This window comes from Patagioenas fasciata, chromosome 3 (genome assembly GCF_037038585.1).
Source record: "Patagioenas fasciata isolate bPatFas1 chromosome 3, bPatFas1.hap1, whole genome shotgun sequence".
Lineage (NCBI taxonomy): Eukaryota > Metazoa > Chordata > Aves > Columbiformes > Columbidae > Patagioenas > Patagioenas fasciata.
Window position 1 is genome coordinate 24,339,011 of NC_092522.1, and position 21,049 is coordinate 24,360,059.

A 21,049-nucleotide genomic window follows, 5' to 3' on the forward strand; every position below is an offset into this window, starting at 1 on the left:
ACAAGCTGAGGCTATGATAGTAGAAATCCAGAATGCAGCTACATGAAAAGCGTGAAAAAGAAACTTTGATCAGTGTTTCAGGCCAGGGAGCTAGTGGATCTTTTTTTCCGCGTACTTTGACATATTCACGTTCCCACTGTTTCCTCAGTTTTGTTGATAAGTTTCTCTTTTTAAAGTCAGGAGCCAGCGTCCGAGTAGTTAACCAGTTACTCACAGAGATGGATGGTCTGGAGAATCGTCAGCAGGTTTTCATTATGGCTGCCACAAACAGGCCAGGTAAGGACCCAAAAATTATAAACAAGAGAAATCAGACAACCTTGGTTCTCTTCTAATGAAATAATGTGTTCTTGCATATTTGAATTCTATGATTAACCTTACTCTCTACTTAAAATTACAGTGTTTCCTCAAATCCAAACTTCCTCTGATCAGTTAATCTCTTCCACATTTTTGTGACACTTTCAAATGTCTTAATTAGCACCTGATACCATTGCTGTAAAATACTTTGAAAGACCTTTGATTTAACTGGATTTTGGTTTATCTTCTTGGAACATAAAAGAACAAGAGAAAGCTAAAACATAAATTATGTATTTTTTGCTTCTTGCATTGATTTTCTATCCAAAGCAACCTTATACTTTTCTGCCTTTTTTTTTTTTTTCCCTTGAGGTATCTGTCTTTTGTTAAATTACTTTTTCACTTGCTTATCTTTTGCTTCCTGGGCTTCACGTTACAAACTCTATTCGCTCAGCCTGAGGTTATTCTGCTGTTCCCTTATGTTTTGTCAGACTTTGATATTGACAGCTGTCTGTGCTGCCTTGCTGGCTCTTCAATTTTTGGTAGTTTTTGCAGTTCTACTTTACAAACATCACGTTTTACAAACAACTTTCTGCCTCTTTTTTTTTTTTTTTTCTGTATTACAGAGAAGTCCTGTGGGTTTTTTTATACATAGCAAGAAACTTGTTTTTTCCTGAATTTAAACTCCGTCTAGGTGGTGAGAGTTAGAAGTAATTTGTTGTCAGTATAGAAAGAAACATACGCATTAAGATGTTGGACTTCCTTGGTTATGAGCATTTTTCTGAATATTGCAACTGAAATTAAATACAGGGTTACTAGCCTATCATGGTAAAATCACACTGGTGTAGGTACCAGAATTTGGGAAAGAACCTTTGCACTTAGAGCGTGTATGTGGCAAATTACTGGTAATGGAAAGACACAGTTAGTTGTTTCATACCTACATGTATTAAGTAAGGACAAGATGTAGAATTCTGATGAGACATGGCTTAACAGGGAAAAATAGCAGCATAGCTACTTTGGATATAAATTGGAAGATGAAAAAGTTAAAATACTTGACAGATTGCTCGGGTCCTATAGACTAAGGAAAATGTTATCTGAAATGACCAAAACGCGGCAACTATGAGGTGCTATTGTTTTTTTCCAACAGGCAAAAAATTCAAAGATTTTGAGGAAATTTTGCTGTCTCTTGAATTCTTTGCACCATGGCAGACTATCAAGCCATCTACATGGTGAAGTATGAACAAGTAGATGTTTAAATCTATACCTACTTGTAGAAATTATTTGATTTAAAATTGTGAATTTTCCTGGCATGAGCTTTGTGATTCTGACCTATCTAATGCAATGTAGAAAAGAGAATAAGGTTATACAATGTAGCACATCTACATATAGGTACAGGTGGGTGTACCAAGGGTGTTGGTTCCAGTGTCCTCTGGTTACCTTAGGAAAGAGATCTCTCACTACATGAGTTACGCTAATGAAAGTATTTATATCAAGCAGCCTTATTTATTAGTGTTTCTCAAAGGCTTCATATCTGATTGCTGGCGCCAGTAAACTCATTGTTATCTCCTACTGGTAGCTTGGAGTGAGCATTCCAATACTTGAGGAAACATTCAGCTCGTCATTCTGCGGTGCCACCTCAGCTCTGCCATCTGAAGACTTTTTGAGGCCAGTGTGTGTATGTGACACTGTTCTGAGTTAATGACTCTTAGAGGCAGCCAAGTGCAATTAATTTAGTAGCTTTACAAGGGCCAGTTTAGATTAAATGTTGCTCAGATGCTGATTTCAAGATACAAATATTTGTGTGTGGCAGGTTTGTCCTAATTCCCAGCTTTGCTGGGTTTAGATTTACACTGATTCAGTACTTGCTTATGGGTCTTACTTTCATGCATATATGAAATAGACATCTGTGCAATGGTTAATCCATCCCTTTGTAAGCCTTATGCTGGATGCAGTTTTACCATTATGTTGGTATAAAATACCTCTGTAATGGTTTGGGGATTTTTTTTTTCAGTTTTGCAAAGTCAGTGTTGGCTTGCTCAGCTGCAGTGGTAGATGTACTGTTTTACCATACCAGAATAATTAAAATTATAAAACTTTCCTGAGTAATGAAAGTTGAAATAATGTTTGAGGGTAGCTGGGAAATTTCTAAGGCATTAATTCAGTGATGTATTGCTACCCAGTGACATTGGTGAAAAAAAGTGAATTTGAGGTAAAAATGCCAAACATAAAGAAAATGCAAAGCTATGGATAACAATGTAATTGTCAAATGGAAGGGCAGAAATATATCCGCAAATTTTGTAAATGGAAATGCATTGTATCTTGATAAAGGACTTGTTTTGCCAACACAATAAAATACCTTTTATGCTGAATGGCAAAGCTTGGCACATCCAGCTTTTGCTGGTTTTGATAGGATGGATCTCTTGCTTTGCAAGGATGTCAGCTGTGCGTCTGAGTAACACTTGGGATGCGTTTAGACTACAAACTTTTGCTGTGATATCTGCATTTATCAGTGTGAAGAAACACAGTTTCCAATTGATGCAGCTTTTATCAGAACAACTTTTACTGAAGTTGTGGTTAAATTGGGGAAACTGATTTTTTTCTTGTGTAGTTTACTCAGCATTCGTGGGGGTTAGGAAGAGAGGCAGTGTTCCCCAAATCAAGTTCTGCTAGTGTGGGCTGGGTTCTTAAGAGGAGCACAGAGACCTGTAGTTTATACTGGCTGGTATATCTAAATTATGCCTGCAAACAATGAAAGGTGTGGTGCCTCAAAAGCTCTTTTGCTTGGAAGTCTGACATTTGTATGAAAGATTCTTCTGTCATAGTTATTTTGAATAGAGGTGCTGGAACGGAGTTGTGTAATATAAATCTAAACAACATGTGTCCCAGCAGATATTTTGCACTGGGCCAATGTTCTGAAGTGTCATCTTTTTTTAATCCATGCTAGTATAGTTTAATAGGAGAGAAAATGGCTTTGCAAGATGCTTCTTTTTCAGAGTGGTTGTATGCGTGGTAGCTTTTATAGTTGTTTGTTGTTACTGCTCATAACCATTAGGGTATGTTGTCAGGATTATAGTCTCATGAGAGTGTGGTGCTAAAAGAAGAGTCTTCTCTCATAAAAATATTATTATTATAAAGAATAACAGTACTAGCTGTAGGGTAGTGGTGGCTCAAGCCATTTTGGCATCAAGGTCTGTTCCTGGCACAGTTGTTCTAGAGAGGTGTTAGCACCTGTGCCAAGGTATTCTTGTGACATGGTGGTGGTTTGAGTACGCTAGGGCTGAAGACTGCCCAATTCTTTTTTTATGATGGCGTTTAAGGACTTGGAACACTTTAATTCCCGTTTTGCCAAAAAGGCAGGCACATTAAATTGATTCCTTCATTTATTGTATACAATCTGCAAGTGGTAATTTATATTCTGTCAGTGCTGAAATAAGCCTTTTATCTGTCCTTAAAAGTGGGACATTTTAATGTTTTTGGATTTACTCAGTGACTTTGAAAGTCCCTGTAGATCTTTCTTGACTGGTGCTAAATTAGCAGGGTGCAGTATTCCAAACTCAATCTCTTTCCACTTAAATGCAGAATCAATGTCAAACTTTGTCTGAAGAGGATTAGACTTTTAAAGCACTCAATGTCATTAAAGAGAGAGGAGAAAAAAAAAAATAGAGGGGGCAGAAATGTTAGAAACCTTATGGGTCAGAATAATTATATTCTTTTTCAGTCCTACTTCCTTCCCTGAATCTGAGACTAAATTTGCCAGCATTACCATGGGGATCTAAACAACGGTGTGTAACCTGAGGAAGACAAGAAATCAGTGAAACATGATAAACTGATAGTGATTTAAGCTTGATGTCAATTTTGATAATGTCTTTGCTTTTATTCATGGCTTTTAGCTTTTTAAAATCAATTACAGCAAAATTCCACTTTTACTGTTATCTCGGAGCATGGTTCCAGTTTCAGTGAGTTCTGTTTTTCTTTAGCAAGTTGGTTAGTTTTCTAGAGCTGTTACCTGAACCACGTGATTTGAAACACAGTAAAAGAAAAATAATCTTTCCTTCGGTCTCTGACAATAGTTACAGTTTTGGTTTGGATTTTTTGTTTGTTATGTTTATACCTGTTTATACATGGTGCTGAATTAAAGGCAAGATAAGATCTAAGAAAAACATCCGTTATGTGAGGCATGGAACAATTTATTTCATGGTCATTCTAATTCACAGAAATTCTGTTTCTGCATTTTGCCAGCCCTTACATGGTATGTATCTTTCACAGTAGTTTTAGTGGAGTTTGTTTGTTGTGTGGGAGGAAAGTTGTTTGCTGCAATGTTCATCTGGAGTCTCAGAAAACCTTTTAGGTCTTCTGAGCCTGCATTCCAGAACATCATGAATATGAGGACTTAGATCTTGTATACTTCAAATATGATTTTAAAAGCTGCAGGGATTATAGAAGTTTGATGGACTAAGAACAGTTGTTGCTGGTACGCACTGAACTTTTGTAAACATTGACTCTTATACAGTTGAGATAAGACATGAATAATCAGCTGGAAACAAGTATGAGACTAACATATTATTATAGGACAGTAGAGTGTCACGTTATAGGGATGCACACAGGGATATTTTCAATAGAATTTAATCAGGTGGATGAAATTTTGCCATAGTTTAGAGGGCGGCTTAGTCAACTGAAACATTACATGATTCTCTGGAGGCTGGTGCCTGTTTTAACCTTTAAAAACAAAGCAAGAAATGGATGTACTCTAAATGTCATCCTATGCAATTTTACCATTTTTTTTAAAATGCTACTGTCTTCTAAGGACATAGTCAACACCATTGATTACGTGAGAAAACGAAGACAAAAAGTTATTAACTAGACATTTCTCTTAATAGAAGTGTATTCTCCCTGTGAGACAACTACTTGGAAAAGAAGTGTTGTATGTTACTACATTTCCGTGATTCACTTTTCAACTTGAGAGATGATAATAGACTTTGAAAGAGATACCTGTGATAACTACCTTAATTTCATAAAAATGTTAAATATGTCTAAAATCAGTTGACTCTCTTATGTAAAGTTTTAAGACAATAGATATGGAGGGAACACTATGACTTACAGGGATGGAATGCTTTGAAATTCCTAAATCGGGGGCATTATTCAAATCTTTAAACAGATATGAAGTGCTTCTAATGAATGAGTTTGACGAATGAGGAAATACTAGTTTCTGTGTTACGTGACTTGAATTGACTCATAAGGAGATGGGGAGTGGAGGTCTGTGTTTTAAACTTGGGTATGATCCTCTCATTGTAAACTACCAGTGCTGCAGGTTATTGAGTTAGTGTGAGTTGAGGTAAATCTTTGAATATAGACAATGTAATCCTGTACATACCAACGGATAAATGTATCTTCAGACCAGATCACTAACATTGTAGTGTCAGACAAATAGCACAGGAAGTAGCATATTCTCAGCATGCAAAATGGAAACAGTAATTTCTATATAAAGCTTAATATTTTGAAAGAGCTTTTGAAACTTTAGAAGGGGGAAGTTATCAAGTGCATGGTGTTGTCATACAGTCCGTATTGCAAGTATTTGGTTTGATGTTTGTAATTGATCTGTTGAGCAAACTTTGTCATCTCAATACTGTGGCAAGACTTCCATCCGCAGAGACGCAATAACCAGGTCAGTGCATTTGTGCCAAGAGCAAGATAAAGTATCATGTAGCACTATGCACAGACATATTAAAAAGATATTTTGATCTGGGTCTGCCGTGGTACAGATCCTGTTTAACCCTTGTTTCATCTGGTCTGGATTAAATTAGTGCATCAAGTTCTTCCTTTTTTCTTCTCATAATTCCTGTCACATTTGGAATAGCTGATTTTTGCCTATGTAGGTGCCTGTGGCAATGACTGCTGTATCTTGGGAAGAAAATTGCTTTTGCCCAAGAAAGAGAGGGTGGAACAATTTTTAATGTATGTGTCTCTCATTCTAGTCTTTGTCCTTTAAGCATGAGAGTAACTTGAAAGAAGCCATGCACATCTTTAAAAAGCTAATCAAAACTCTGTTGTGGTAGGATCAGGTAACTGAAGTCTTGACAGAGTTAAGCAAACTTTTTTCATTTGCAAAAAAGTGGTCACTGTGGTTCCATTCTATTGTTTTGGTGATTGGGGGGTTGATTTATTTATTTTTTTTCTTTTGAACATCCATACAGTAAGGATTAACAGCCTAACTTTCCCCAGTTCTTCACCTGTAATTTACATGAATGCATGTATTTTGACAGTTAGCTGCGTTTTGTCAAGAGGATGTAATGATTGTAAGGGTGCTGACAGCTTTGTTTGGAGTCCTTAACTCTTAGCTGGAACTTTCAGCTGTTGCTTTTGCTAAGGTTCTTACAATAGCTACCTAGAACATGTACAGAACTCGGAGTTCAAAACAATTTGTTGCATTAAAAGTACAGTTTTCATCATATCCCCTGTGGGTGCTTTTGTGACTTTGCTGTTCACGTTACTGCAGTATGTAGATGGATTATCAGAACCCCTTAGTGAAACAGAGCAAGTAAAACTATCGTCGGGTTTGGTAGATGGAGAAATGGGGCATCAAGAAGCATTTAGAAACATCATCCAGGCTGAAACAGGGACAGGAATTGAGGTCTTTCCCAGGTTATGTACCCTGTCTCTATCTATCCTTAGCATTTATCTCCTGACTTACTGTTTGTGGAAGTTTTGTATTGAAGCCTGTGGTGCTAGAAGGCTGCTGGATTTTTCTGTTACGTTTAAGCTTTGAATTGTTTTCTAGAAACATCTGTGATTATTTTGGTTTCTTATTTCTCCACACATAATGAAGTTTGGAGTCTGTAGTTCTTCCTGGGAAACAAATTCTGTACTTTGCAGCTCTGTTTTGTGTTTTCATGGGTTTCCTATTTTACCATTCAGAAAACGAATATGAAGTAGAAATGCAAGTGACTAGTAAAATTAAGTTTACATATAGATGCTTATGACTGACCCTGTGTACTTGTTATTCTTAATTTGACACTGCTTTTCAAGCAGATTTCCAGCAGTTAATACAAGTGGTGATCCTTCCAATAGAACTGGAAGCATTTTTCCATTGTTATGAATTAATGCAAATTCCTCACTTGACCATGCTGCCTTGACAGTAAAAATGTTCTAGTATTGTATTTCCAAAGACAGAGTGGTTTTCATTTGTGAAGAGATGAAACTGTTATTTAAGCCACATCTGCTCAAAGATGGCTCATAATTACTAGGTAACAGAGGCTCCTACTTGACAGAGATGAAACTATTTCATTTGGCTGTTTTACAGTCTGAGCGTCACATCACAACACAAATGGTTCTTTGAATCTAGGTACAAGTATGCACATATTCCTTCTCATGTGAACACTTTAAGGGTGTATCTTATTTCTGGATAATTTAATCTTTTTTTCTTTTTCTTTCCCCCTCCCTAAGATATAATTGACCCAGCTATCCTCCGTCCTGGTAGACTGGATAAAACACTTTATGTGGGTTTGCCACCACCTGAAGATCGACTTGCTATTTTAAAGACCATCACCAAAGTGAGTATTTGGAAATAAATCCTTATCTTGCAGCTTGGTGGAATGATGCAAATTAAATTTGACAGAATTGCAGGATCCTGTCTCGTGAAACACGTGAGGTCATCCAAATAAACTGTCAGCCACATCTGCTGTTAAATTTGCTCTAAGACTACAAGGGGCTGATAAATCTTGTAAAGCAAACCTGCTCAATATATAAACTGCTGCCTTTATAGTCACAGTTTGAACAGATGTAATGAAAAGATTCCTATCTGCATGAGTAATGGGCCTAGAAATGTATTGTAAGCTTTTTGGGGGGGAGGAGGGGTCCACACGTTCACCAAAATGATTCACTAGCTCCAGCTGTATTTGCTCAACAGTAATTGTGACATTTATTTGCCTTTAGGATCAAAGGAAGCTTGTGGTGATAGAGGTTGTATGTCAACATAAATGTGACAACATAAAATACCAGACTTTATGTGTCTTCCCTGTGGTTATTGGCACATTCTGCCTCTTCAGAGATTTGGTTTATAGAATTCTGTTGGAGCATTTCTCTAACTACAGTAGAGAAGTAGTCAAGGCTTTAATATACAAAGCATTATTAATTACTCAGATATTTCCTGCTTTTTCCAGTAGTTCAGGACTGATTGTTAAGAGCAGATGTCCTATCAGGGTTTTTTATTTTTGAGCTGCAAAGGAGACAAAGTCTTCACTACAGAGAAAAGATATTGCTGTATTACAAAAAGTGTGGCAAAAATTATTTAACAAGTTTGTAAAAAAAAGGTAATTCAGACTTGTGTAACCATAAAGTTGTGTTGTGTTAATCGCGTTCAGGCATGTCCTTGCATGCCAAAATAGGTGTTGAAAAGTCAGGCTCTCATTACAAATTCAGGATGTTAGATTTCCCTTCATTTGTTCTACGTATTATTTCATGGAGAAAAAAAAAAGGCAAGTGTGCTCCCATTTGATGTTAGCAGTAGGTTATTTTATTTTTTATAAGTTTTATTAAAATATTTCAGTTAAAACTGTTTAGAATCCTATTCCTGAAGGTGGCTGCCTCTTATAAGACCTAGAGAGAATGTGAGTGTAACTTTTGTGAATAATTTTTCAAACATACTGTAAGGAGTTACATCTTTTATTTTACCAGTGTATTTTAAAAGATAACTCAAAACGTTCTTTAAAAATTGGGCTTATATGTTCTAACTTAATACAAACAACCTCATTCTTCTGGAAGAAGTGGGCAGTAAGTGTTGGTCCCTAGACTGTCTGAACAGAGCATGATTTCGGTGCAGAGTTTCCATCTGCTCTGTTTTTTAACCGAGCTTTTGCTTGCCCTAATTTTTAGTTGGAGAATTGTAGGAGATTTGTAACTGTCTCAGGTGCCCTCACTGCAATTAGTAGGGTAGGAAAATAGTGCAGCAAAGCCTTCCTGAGAGGGGAAGGTGGTATTATACAAAACGGACTTATCTCACTCTCTCTTCACTTTCTCTCTTAATTTCACCTGCTCCCGCTTTCACAGCTACATGTGGTCACCAAGACGTGCATCCAAGTGGTGGGGCCAGGATCACTTGTGTGATAAGAAGCTGAGTCCTCACTTTATCTCTTGGCTTCCTCTTGACTGGCAATGGCAAACTGGGGGTTGGAGGTTTTCTAGATACTCTGTAAGAATCAAACCGTTCAGAATGGCGTTTATTTCAGCTGCCATAAATCTTGGGTGAGGTTGCTGAACAGTGTCTTTGCTGCTTCCTTCTGGGAATCTTTGTGGCTCCAGCCCAACTTCCTGTTGGGATAACACCATGGGGAGTGCCACATGTGATGTTCCTACCTCGTCATTATCCTGTTATCAGAGCGTGTTTGTCTTCTGCTGACAAACCATCTTTGCTGTGGCTGTATCTGATTATGGTCCTTGTGATATAAGCAATGCATTGTGTAGTGTTTACCAGCTCTGTTTCTGTGGATCCTGTCCTTATCAGGGCATTTTATGTTTGGAATACCAGACACTTCCATGCATACTTTATGCATGCTAGTCTTAATATTTTGGTTACAAATCTTTGTAGTGAATGAGGTGTTAAGTCTTCTTTTCAGCTCTTAATTAAAAGGCCAGCAGAAATGAGATAAAAACACTCTCTGAATTAATCTTTCCCTTGCGTGTTTCCGTGTTCATTCCATGAGGAGACTGGTGCTGTTCTCACTTCACTACTTCTGCAGTTACCAGAGTTCTCATAAAGCTAGGCAAAGAGTTGTATTTCTAGTGTTAAGAGCAAGAAATAGGTTGTTACTTTCTTTAAAAATTTATCGAAGTTATCTGCAAGAAGAACGTGGAAAGAAAATATGTTAAATTAATTGACATATTTTATTTTGTCAGACTTCATCATGCATTCTAGGTAAGGAAATTAAAAAACACCTGTGTACAGAAACACTTGCTTAAATATGTGCTCAGGGCTTGATAAAACATTTGGTGCAGATGTGAATGGTTTCTGGGTGCTGGTGTGCATTCTCAGCAATCCCTGAGGAATACATGCACAGGATGTGGAAACTGAGAGCCTTTGCTAAAGGAAAACACGCATGCTTTGCGAAGGCAGCATGAGGAGCAGAAAAGGGTGTTGGCAGGAGGAACAGGATGTAAGGAAGACAGCCAGCCCAGACCTAGGCTGAAGCTTTGTTGTGAAAGAGTTTTATTTCAGTTAACTTATACAAATCGGTCAATTTCAAATTGCATATTAATTATGCAAGACAAACATGTCTTCACATGTTTAAGTGACGAGCGTACTTGCATTCCTGCAGGCTTTGCCCCCTCCTCCGCTGTATGTACTGCTCAGCTCCTCTTCAGAGCAGGCAGATCGTCCCACTCAAAAAATGTCCAACGTGTGTTGCTACTCAAAGCAATAGGTAAAACATTTCTTGTTAGCAGTGTCTCTCTGGCTTGCAGTCTTCTACAGCAATTACTAAAATATCCCGTATGAAATTGTACAAGGCTTCCTTGTTTCCAGTGTAAAGTCTCTCCTTTCAAGATGTTTCAAAATCAGGCTGTTCCTTTGTATGTTTTTTTCTCTCTCCTCACCTCTCTAAGTGGTATTCTACTAAACATTCGTTCAGGATTGCTCCCTTACCCTGCCTAGCCCTTGATTATTCTCCTGTCTGTTAAGTACTCCAGGGCTTTAACTGGCCAGTTCCTATACATTTTATTTTTTCCTCTTGAAGATATTGTAGACATGTGGTATATTAGTTCACCTGAAGAAGCTGGAAAAGAGTTACATAAATTTGTGCATTTCTGTCAAATGAGTTTCTGTCAGAAATATATCAGTTGTATCAAAAAGCGTCCTGTCTGAACTCGGGTATTGTTTGGTACCTTAGACATCTAGAATCACTGTACTATGGATACTACTTCACTGTTGTCTGCAGTCACATCTCCATGCTTACAGTGTTTGAAATATTTTGTGGGCTAGCCTCAAATATAATTTATAGTGCTGTTCAGTATTTGGTGCAATGGGAGATGCAAAAATAGTAATGGAAGAAGCTGCTTCTGGCATCTTTGTGGGGGGATATGGAAGAGTAGTGTCAAAAAGTCTATAGGAATGTCTACAGTGTAAACTTTTATGAAATCCAGAATGGAAAACTGCTAAGTTTGAAGATATGTGTCTAGAACATAAAAGATATACAATTAATTCAATCTTAAAGGTGACAAGACTAAATGTACGTGCTTATTGCTTAGCTATTTGATTTCAACACATAATACAGCTCCAGGAAGTTCAGCTGACCAATGCTGTTCATGTCACCAGCTGGTGAGGGCACGTCTGCATATGGAACAGTGGCAGCACTAATGCCCTGTGATAGGCTGGCCATCATTTCGTTAGGGAAAATCTAATCTGTTGATGGGAAGTTAAAAGTTTAACATTATTATTTCATAATTAAATGGGTTTAAGGCTGGTTGACCTTTTTGTCAGTTTGATTTTAAAACCAGCATTAAGATTTGTAGATATTTCAGGGAATTAGTTAGACCCTGATATGATTCCTGATTGATGAAACTGCATTACTTTGGGGAGGACATGTGTAAAAAATAACATATTCTTCCTCTTTTTATTGTCTCAACTCCTTTAGGATGGCACCCGCCCTCCACTAGATATTGATGTAAGCCTTGAAGAAATTGCGTTCAGTCAACATTGTGATTGTTATACGTGAGTATCTTCTAGTTGTGACTTTATTATTTAATCTGCAGTGCCAACAGTCCTCTGATGCATGATAATGTGGGTTCTGTTATTATTAAGAGGATGTCTTAACTTTCAGGGTTTTTCAGCCTTTTCTGTTATGCTGTTCCTCTTGCTTGTGCTTTTTTCCAAGGAGCTGGTTAGGAGTACAGGGAAGCCAAAGCCTTTTTTTTCATCTGGAATAGTCCTCTTCATGTTCTAATTACAGATCAGTCTTGGCTTTGCGTGGGTTTATTTTATAATTCTTGCATAATCAGAGGATAAAAGAGCCCTCTTAAATTGTGGACCCATGTACAACAATGATAATGAAAGGAAATTGGTGAAACAACCGTAACCAACTCATTCTGTCACACAGCTGAAAGCCCTGTGTTTCACAAAGTCGTGAGGGCCCGTGGCAACTTGTGCTTTGGACGTGTTTGTTGGGAAAGCTTGACAACCGCATCTGTCAGCATAATTTGAAATGGCATTCTACAAAATTTCAAAAAGCTTTAATCTACTAAAAGATTTATTAATGAATTTTCTGGCATTCAAAAAGTTTATGACATGCTGCTTGTCACAGTATTGCTTTTGAATCTTAGAAATGGAGGCTATCACCTTTCAGTTTGTCATTTTTTTGTAGTTGGGAAAGATGAGTATTTTTCTTTCTCTGCCCCTTTCATCACTTTGTGGGGGGTGGAGGTGGAGTGGTTTCGGGGTTTCTTTGTTATGTAATGTTTTGGGCTGGGGCTTCATTTGTTTGGGGGTTTTTGTTTGTGGGGTGGGGTTTTGGTTGGTTTCGGGTTTTGTTTTTTAAATACAGCAGTATTCCCAGCATCCCCAAATGAAGCATGGGGAGTTAATTGTGTAATTTTTCTTAAGTTCAATGAATTGCACCAGTTTGAAGGCTTGTGAAAAGTTCAACAGCTGGCAACTGGAAACAAATATTTAGAGAGACTGATCTGACCATGTTTTGTGGATACTGTTATTTTAAGAGCATGTTAACTGTTGATCCAGCTTTGAGCAAGGCAATAACGAGTGATTCCATTTGAATCTTTCATAAAACTGATACCAAAAAATGTATCATGTTCCCACCAATTGGCACAATATTAATCCTTTGGCATTTTCAAGGATGCTGTGTGGGTTTTTGCGTCTTCCCTTACTGCTCATTATTTGATCCTACTATGTGGCTAAAATTTGGAGAATGTCACTCCGTAATAAATGCTGCAGCACTGGGTAGTCCTTGGACTTCTTCCAGTGTTCTTGTTAAGATGAACCTTTATGACAGCACAACCCATCTCTTACCATCATTTGTAGCATCTTACCTTTGTATATGCTGTCAGCAAAAGACAAGAGAAATTTATTCTAAAATACCCTATTCTGTTTGTACCTGTAGAGGGGCAGACCTTTCCGCTCTAGTGCGTGAGGCTTCAATTTGTGCCTTGAGACAGGACATGGCCCTGCAGAATACTAAAAGTAAGAAAGGTAAGAAAGCTTTACACAAATCTTAACTGAACAGTGAGAAGATTAATGGAATGTAAAGTATTTATGGTTCAAGACAAGCATAAAGGTGCGCGTATTCAAAAAAATGATGGATGACTTCTGAGCCAAACAAAAATGAAGTCAGATTTGTTTCAAGAACACAGCAGCATCTTTGAAGTAGACATAGGGGAGAGTACAGAAAAAAATTATTATGCTTGGAGGTTCAGCATAAATTGTTTTTCTAAAAGGATTGAACCTTGTAACCTTAAAGTTTATGTGAAATGGTGGTATAAACTGACGATTTATATACTAGAGTGAACATGTTTTTGCCAAATTTTCACCTAAATATTGAAGACTAATTATACTGGCTTATTTGCAGATTTGAGCAGAGTTGTAACCGCACACATACCGATCCCATACCTTTGGCACACAACTGTATTGTGTAACTGGACACACGCCGCAAGCAGTAATGGCGCTACAAAAACACGAGTGCCATTTTTGATCTTAGGTGTTTAGCTCACCAGTGACTCTTGACAGGACTTTAACAGGGAGCTATACATTGTTTCAAGTACAATGTCTGCCCTCTCCATATCTCTGCACTTTTGTTTTAAGCTGTATTTTCCTGGTTTTCGGATTATTTTTTCGGTGCAGATAGGAAAAATGTAATTGGAAATTTAATCTCTTTTATATGAAATGTGTGTTTAGCTAGATTTTTTTCCAAGTAACTTTGTTTTTTATTTTACCCTTACGTCAAAGTGCAAAGCTAAGAAGGAATTGTGACTTTTCAGACTGTGTCCTTGGAAAATATATTAGGTTTTAATTACACCTCTGATTTCTAAGAACCACACTGGAATTTTAATGGCGTTGAATCATTCTTTTTGATCTAGTACATATCCAGTCTCATCTGGTTTTTAACAGCGGTAGGTTAACAGAGCAGGGTGTTTGTATTTCTTGTTTTGAGGTAACTCGGACATCCATTTAGAGGGGGAAAATAAACAAATTATAAAAACCTTCACTGTCTCATGACTTGGTTACCCATTTTGCCTGCTGTAGATGCAGAAAGCTCTTGAATTGAGATGGAAGTTACAGAAATGATCCTGTTTGGTTTTGTAATTATCCCTAACACAGCGGGCTTTATTCAAAGATGTTCAGCACTTGAATTCAGCCTTAACATTTTTTTAGGATTGCAGCCTGAGCACTTACTGTACACATGTGTTGGCAGCCAGCAACTCCCATAATATATACATAGTGTGATCTGCATGTTTATAGCAGTGGCTTGTTGGGGATGTCCTTGGGTTTGGATTTCCACAGTGTCAGCCCTGGCTGGTATCCAAGTGCGTAAGGGGGTTTCTGAGTTGAGACCTTGTTCATTTCTGCCTTCGTAAGGGCACTGTGTGTGTGGACCGGGAATTTCTCCCTTCAGTGTTAGCACAGGACATGCACAACACAACCGACTCCTCTCCCACGTGCTGTACGTGCCTGTCGGTGGGTGCTGTGCGTGTCCTTATCAGTCAGTACTTTGACATCACCCGGCTGAGATCAGGGCTGCTCCTTTCTGTCCTGTAATAACTGTCGAAAGTTCCTCGTTATACCTCATGTTTTCCCTCTGGGATAAATTCAAGGGGTGTGGTTTTTTTTAACACTCGAGTGGTTTGTTTGAAGGGACTTTTTTATAGTGAAATGGAAAGGTATCCTTTTTGTGATATTTCTTGTAACAATCCATAAATCCTACTTCCACCTTGAACAGTGCTAGGAGAGCTGATCAGGTTGGTCACTGTGGTCTGGGAGCTGCCACATACTGCAGTTTGTCTGGGGGAAGAGAAGGGCAATCCTAATGAAGATTGGGCAGAAATGCAGTTCTGAGGTCCCTCTGGAGTTCCTCATCATTGGCCCAGCATTTGACTGCCCAGAAGTGTTCAATATCATTTGCAAACTTGGAGTTTCCACTTCTTGCCCCCTTTTCCAATCCCCTGATGAAGATGCTGCATAAAACTGATTTCAGCACCAGTGCCCGAGTGGGACCCTTCTGCTGTCTGTTTCATATCCTCATAAGCCATATGCCGTATTTCATATCATTTCTTCAGCTTTCAGTCCACTGAAGGATCTTTCCTACAATTCTTTGGAGTTCCCCAGTCCTCAGGTGTCTGTAACAAGTCTGTACTGTTAACGTCCTAACTGACCTGCTTTAGTTTAATGCTTGCTGTATGTTTATTTCAAATAGATCTAGTTACAAAGAATGTATAGGGTATGAGAATTGCTTGACACTTTCAGCTGCAAAGACAAATGCAGAGAATGTACTGACCTTCTCAACTATGACCTTATCCCCAAGCCTGGGGTTTTTTTGTATATTATATTTTTTTGAAAAGATAGCCAGTGACCCCACATCACCTGCACGGTCTGTAAAGCTGACCTTCTTAAGCAAAGAGTCTATGAGACCTCTTGTTACAGCAGTTAAGAGTGTGATTTAACGAGTGAGATTTAATTAAAACTCTTTCTCTTTGCAGTTCCATTTGTAAAGCTAGATCGGGTCCTTGTTGGTATTTTCAAATTAAGAGGAAAGGGAACCAGCTATCCTTCACTCATCTATGTAAATATAATAGGGAAAAAAGGAATGGTGTTTAAAGTACTTAGTCCTATTTTTAAAAGGTTACACCTGTTGATATACTTCATTATTTTAATTTATCATTAATTTATTAATATAAGTTGTTTTAAATAATAAAGCATCCATATCTACTTATGCAGACTAAATGGTTGTGTCATCTGAAATGAAGGCAAACTGTTAATGCAAGTAGCCATGGTATAGATTATTGGCAGCTAAATTCTCCACAGTATCAAGCATTGTGCCTGCTTTTATCACACAGTAACCATGAAGTAGCCTAATGTACCTTCAGTGAGAGGTAAACTACTTTATCTAGCAGTAGGTAAGAGTATGCTTACCTAGCCATAGCTAATACTCTTAACGTTAGCGTCATTGACTGTTTCACCTTGACTTTTTCTGATAACCACATCCGTAACAATACTGATTAATGCTGATTAATGCTATTTTCTCATTTCCCATTCCTCCCTCCCTATAGTTGACGTGATATATTATTTTACAATGTGATTAAAAATTTACAGGCTTAAAAAAAAAAGTGAAAGCAAAATCCTCATAGCTTCATTTTATTGTTTTATGGAGTTTTGATGACTCAGTAATCTGGCTTCCATGAAAGAACATATTAAATTTCTTTTTCTTACTAGAAGTAATGTTTCCATCAGGAAGTAAGTTAAAAGGCTGCTATTTTAAATGTACATCTTCATTTAGTCCCATCCATGTGCTGTGTAGTCTGTTGCTCTACCAGCAGAAGAAATTTTGTTAAACTCCAACATCAAATGTATTCACGAGGTATCTTAACAGTTTTTTCATGTCGGCACATCCCATTTCACATTACAAATATGTATGCAAAGGTAGCAGCAGTACCTATCTGTGGAAGCAAGAACTGTCGTAATTAAAAACATTTAAAAATGCAGCAATTTGACTTTAAAGACATACTTTTTGTCCCTCTGTCATATGTGATACCTGTGCATAATGTTAGCATTGTAGTGAATCTGGATAGGAGTAACAGCTTGGGATTCTTAAGTCCAGATTAAACAAGGCACTTGCTTGGGAGAACAGAAGAATCCATTATATATTTGAGGTATGCTTATGTTTTAGCATACCAAAAAAAACTGTTCAAAAGATTATGGTTAGGAATAATTACTGTGGATAGCTGTATTAAGGTCAAAAAGGCAATTTGCATGAACCTAAACACAGGGAGTTGTAAAAGTGAAAGCTTTTGTCACTTCTGGGTAATGCCAGACAGGGCAAGTACATCAAGTCAATTATTTAGGAATTGAAGCATCCTGTAGTAGAACTGGAATGATCAAAAAATGTTTTCTAGGTACTTACTAAATAGTACTCTGCAGGGGAAGCTTAATATTAAATGTGTACAGAAAATAAAGCCCAGAACTGGAAGCAGCAGGATTTGAGGCATTCACTTGCAGGAGGGTTAAGGGACTTGAATTCCAACTGGAGTTGTAAACTTGGCATCTTTGAGAATGAAATTCTCAGTCTGCAGGTGGGAACACTTATACCTAAAATAACTTTCTGAAACATGTAAGTAGTCTTTGGTGCAAGGGATGGAAGGATTAAGAACTTGCCTAAGATCATAGGAGGCTACATAAAATTTAGGAGTTCAGGTGTTCCTAACACTGCTGAATTAGATCTTATCCAACTGACTAGCACCTGCACTAAGATTTCATGAATGCTGCCTTGAAATAACATGTAACAATCACTTGATTGCCACTTGCCTGCAATTTTAATAATTTATTATGCTTTGTTCTTTAAGGAGAAATCAAGATTTCCCGTCAACACTTTGAAGAAGCTTTTAGGAAAGTGAAATCCTCAGTATCAAAAAAGGTGAGATAAGCTTCAAGTATGTAAGATGCATTACTCCCCTGGAGAGGGTACTCTTGTGTGTGCTGGAGACTGGTGGGAATACCTGCATGTGTTTCAAACTGACACTACCTGTTTTCACATTAAACAAACCTGATGTTTTTTATGGGGTCAGAAATTGAAGGCTCCTTTTGCAGCTGCAGATGTTGCATTGCATGCAGATGGATCACCATCAAGGGGATCTTTTAGTACAGCACCTTGGGCTTATCATATTAGGTATGGACCTGGTCCTGGTCATATCTCTGTGTAGTTTTCAGTTAAATGTAAAGGTCTTTAGAGTGCACCACACCTTGCCACCACCTTTTTTCCTCCCTAGATGGAAGATCCTCAACCATTTCTGCTAATGTGCAAAATACATCATTTTGAGAGAGGATGTAAAACACACCGTGTCATCCTAGTCATTTCTTATCAATCTTGTCACTATTTTGCATTTGTCAATGACGTTTGTTTTAAAGGTTTCCTCACGGTCTGTTCTTTTTAATGACTGAAAGGAAAGCTATTCTATCATTTTAATTAATAAAATTGAGAAATTAAGATATATTGGAATTATTATTGCTGCAGAGATTTTGTGTATATGTCTGTATGTGTTGCCAAGAGTGTACTGCAGCCCAAATACGTTGATATACTCACTTTGAACACTACCCAGAGAGAAGTTAACTAGTTAACTATTTCCTTTCGTTATTAGTGTATGTTGATGGTCAGTGACCTTTTCTAAAATTTAAAAGTGACCTTTGGGTCCAGGACCCTTTAAAGATGGTGCTGGTTGTTGTTTTCTTCCCCTTTGCTAATCACTAAGCAAACAGTTCAGAAGCATCAGCCACAAAAACTTACGTCTCCTACGACACAGCAATCACTGCTAAGTGGTAGGACACACTCCTGGATCTTAGATTTAACCAGAAATATCATTCTGCATCTCAAAGGCAGCCAAAATATCATGTCTCAGCCCTGTGTTTCAGTTAGGTATTTTGGAGTGGTTTTGGATTGCAAGATACTACCCTCCCATTTCCAGATGCTACTTCCAATTTGCTAGACAAATCCAATCTGAAAAAGCTCTCCATGCACCTTGCTGTGAATACTGGAAAATACAAAAAGCTGCATCTCACCAATTTAGTGCTTCTAACTCTTCCCTCCTATATGCATCTCTGAGTCCAGTTAATTTGCTTTTGTTTTAACTGGTTGACTCAAGACTAACCAAAATCAGTTGTTCTTAAAGCTACAGACAGACATCACGTTCTGAAGCCCGTTATTTCAGTGGGAGTTAACGTTTCTAACATTCTGTTCCTCAAAGTTGTCATTTTGAGTGACTAGGGAAAGAGATTAAGAAACAGTTCCAGTTAAGTAAGTTAGACTTGCAAAAGATCTTGTGTGCTCATTTTGGCAGGATTAGATGTGTCAGTTCAGCAGCAGGAGCTGGTAAAGCAGGTGGTTATCCTCTCAGTAAGGCTGCAATCTGTACCTGACGTGGCAATATGCAGTGCCAAAGGCTTCTGTTAATTACATATAACTGGTGACTATCACTGGAGAAACCTCATTTATAAGCCAGTGTAGTGAGGGTTTTGCCTTGTTTAGCCTTTTGTTTCTAAATGTTTTAAAAAATAACTAGTGGCTCACTTTGTTAATACAAGCAAAGTCACTTTTAAACATTTTTTTTTTTTGCCATTGTCTGAATTATTTTTTCCTCTTATTTTGGCACTGTTAGGATCAAATAATGTATGAAGAACTGCATCGGTCACTATGCAGGTGATGGATACACTTGGACAATTCCCAGAAGACATTTATTCTGCATTGGTGGAGAGTTTTGTAATACCTGTGCCTGATTTCAAGAGACAAGTTGGAAAGAAGCTGTGCTAAATATCTCTCAACTTTTTAAACTGTATCTGAAGAAAAGTCATCATAACCTGCTGCTCTAAACCATCCTTAATTTAACTATTTGCAAAATAAAAGATACAATACACACTTCCTGGTTGTCACCATTTAAGTTTTAAAAATTAATGCTTTTAGTGCTAAAAAGCTAATGCCATTGATATATTTGGTGCCTTTAATCAGAAATCACTCAGAAAGATGTACCCTTCCAAGTGTTTACACAACTGTTACCAACTGTAAATGAAAATAGCTGTGTTTTCAAGAAGGACTCTGGAAGAATCACGGGGAAAACAGAGCTGTGAAAGTGAACTTGAACTGGGGAAGTGCTGCACTCTATGTTATCACACCAGGACTCACGCCTTTGCCAAACACAGCGATGCATTATGATTGTGCTAACACAGGTTCTTGGAACTTCTAACAGCTTCCCTCTACCTTAACAAAAGAAACCATCCACAGATGGCAAGCTGTCTTGAAGCCACCTAGGAGAGAGTAAAGTCTGGAAATCTGATAAGTGCTATGGTATTATGATTTAACAGCCATCTAAGAAACACTTGAAACACTAAGTGATATCTAATTAGCTGGTTCTTAATTTTTCTATTTTAAAAAGCCAAATCTGCAACAACAAAAAATTTCAAATTCTTAAATCAAAAAAAATGTTACTGGTTTAAGAAACAAGCCAAGAGCCTCCAGCTGTTTGTTGTGGTTTTATTTTTTTTGCATGTGTGTGCTTTGGGGTTTTTTTTTGTTTGCTTTGGTTTTTCTTCCCCCAGTACAAGAAATTCCAGCTTTGAAAGAGGGTCATAACTTTCAACATCAGTGAACTGGGAAGTATCTGAGTTAAAACAAAACACTGAAATGTGGCAGATACTGAGCCAAGTAATCTCTGAAACCTACAAGCATTCATGGATTTTTTTTTTTACCACTGTCATCATTCTAAGAAGTCTTTAATCTCAGTTCCCTACCTTTCATCAGTCTTTTCCTAAAAGCACTGTAATCATCAGTCAAGGATCAGAAAAGGAAATAGATTTTTTTTTTCTGCTGCCCAATTTCACAGCAAGTCAAACTTTAAATCATTTTTGAAGTAATGAAGTTTCCATGTAAAAAGTAAAACAGTTTTTGTAAGCAACGTTTATTCTTTAAGCATCCCTTCCCTACTTACTTTAACATTTAAGAAGGAGATGATCATTTAATCTCCTACTCAAATCATAATTCATTTAAATAAATTGCCATGTGTTAGA

General features: G+C 37.6%; 1 protein-coding gene and 1 long non-coding RNA gene across 3 annotated transcripts in view; one reads left to right on the top strand and one right to left on the bottom strand.

The window, feature by feature from the left end:
- The window catches only part of NVL (nuclear VCP like), a 42,805-nt gene extending 21,756 nt beyond the window's left edge, over positions 1–21,049 (top strand). For both annotated transcript variants that reach the window (XM_065833502.2, XM_071805950.1), the window contains exons 18-23: positions 177–276; positions 7,732–7,838; positions 11,913–11,989; positions 13,392–13,480; positions 17,842–17,912; positions 19,648–21,049. In XM_065833502.2, the coding sequence (XP_065689574.1) occupies positions 177–276; positions 7,732–7,838; positions 11,913–11,989; positions 13,392–13,480; positions 17,842–17,912; positions 19,648–19,692 (489 nt within the window). In that variant the 3' untranslated portion in view covers positions 19,693–21,049. The remainder of the gene's footprint in view (positions 1–176; positions 277–7,731; positions 7,839–11,912; positions 11,990–13,391; positions 13,481–17,841; positions 17,913–19,647) is intronic.
- On the bottom strand, positions 10,473–18,266 carry LOC139827528 (uncharacterized). The gene is made up of 2 exons (XR_011738181.1): positions 15,866–18,266; positions 10,473–15,807 (listed from the first exon to the last, which is right to left on the bottom strand). It is a non-coding gene; the product is annotated as an uncharacterized lncRNA (long non-coding RNA).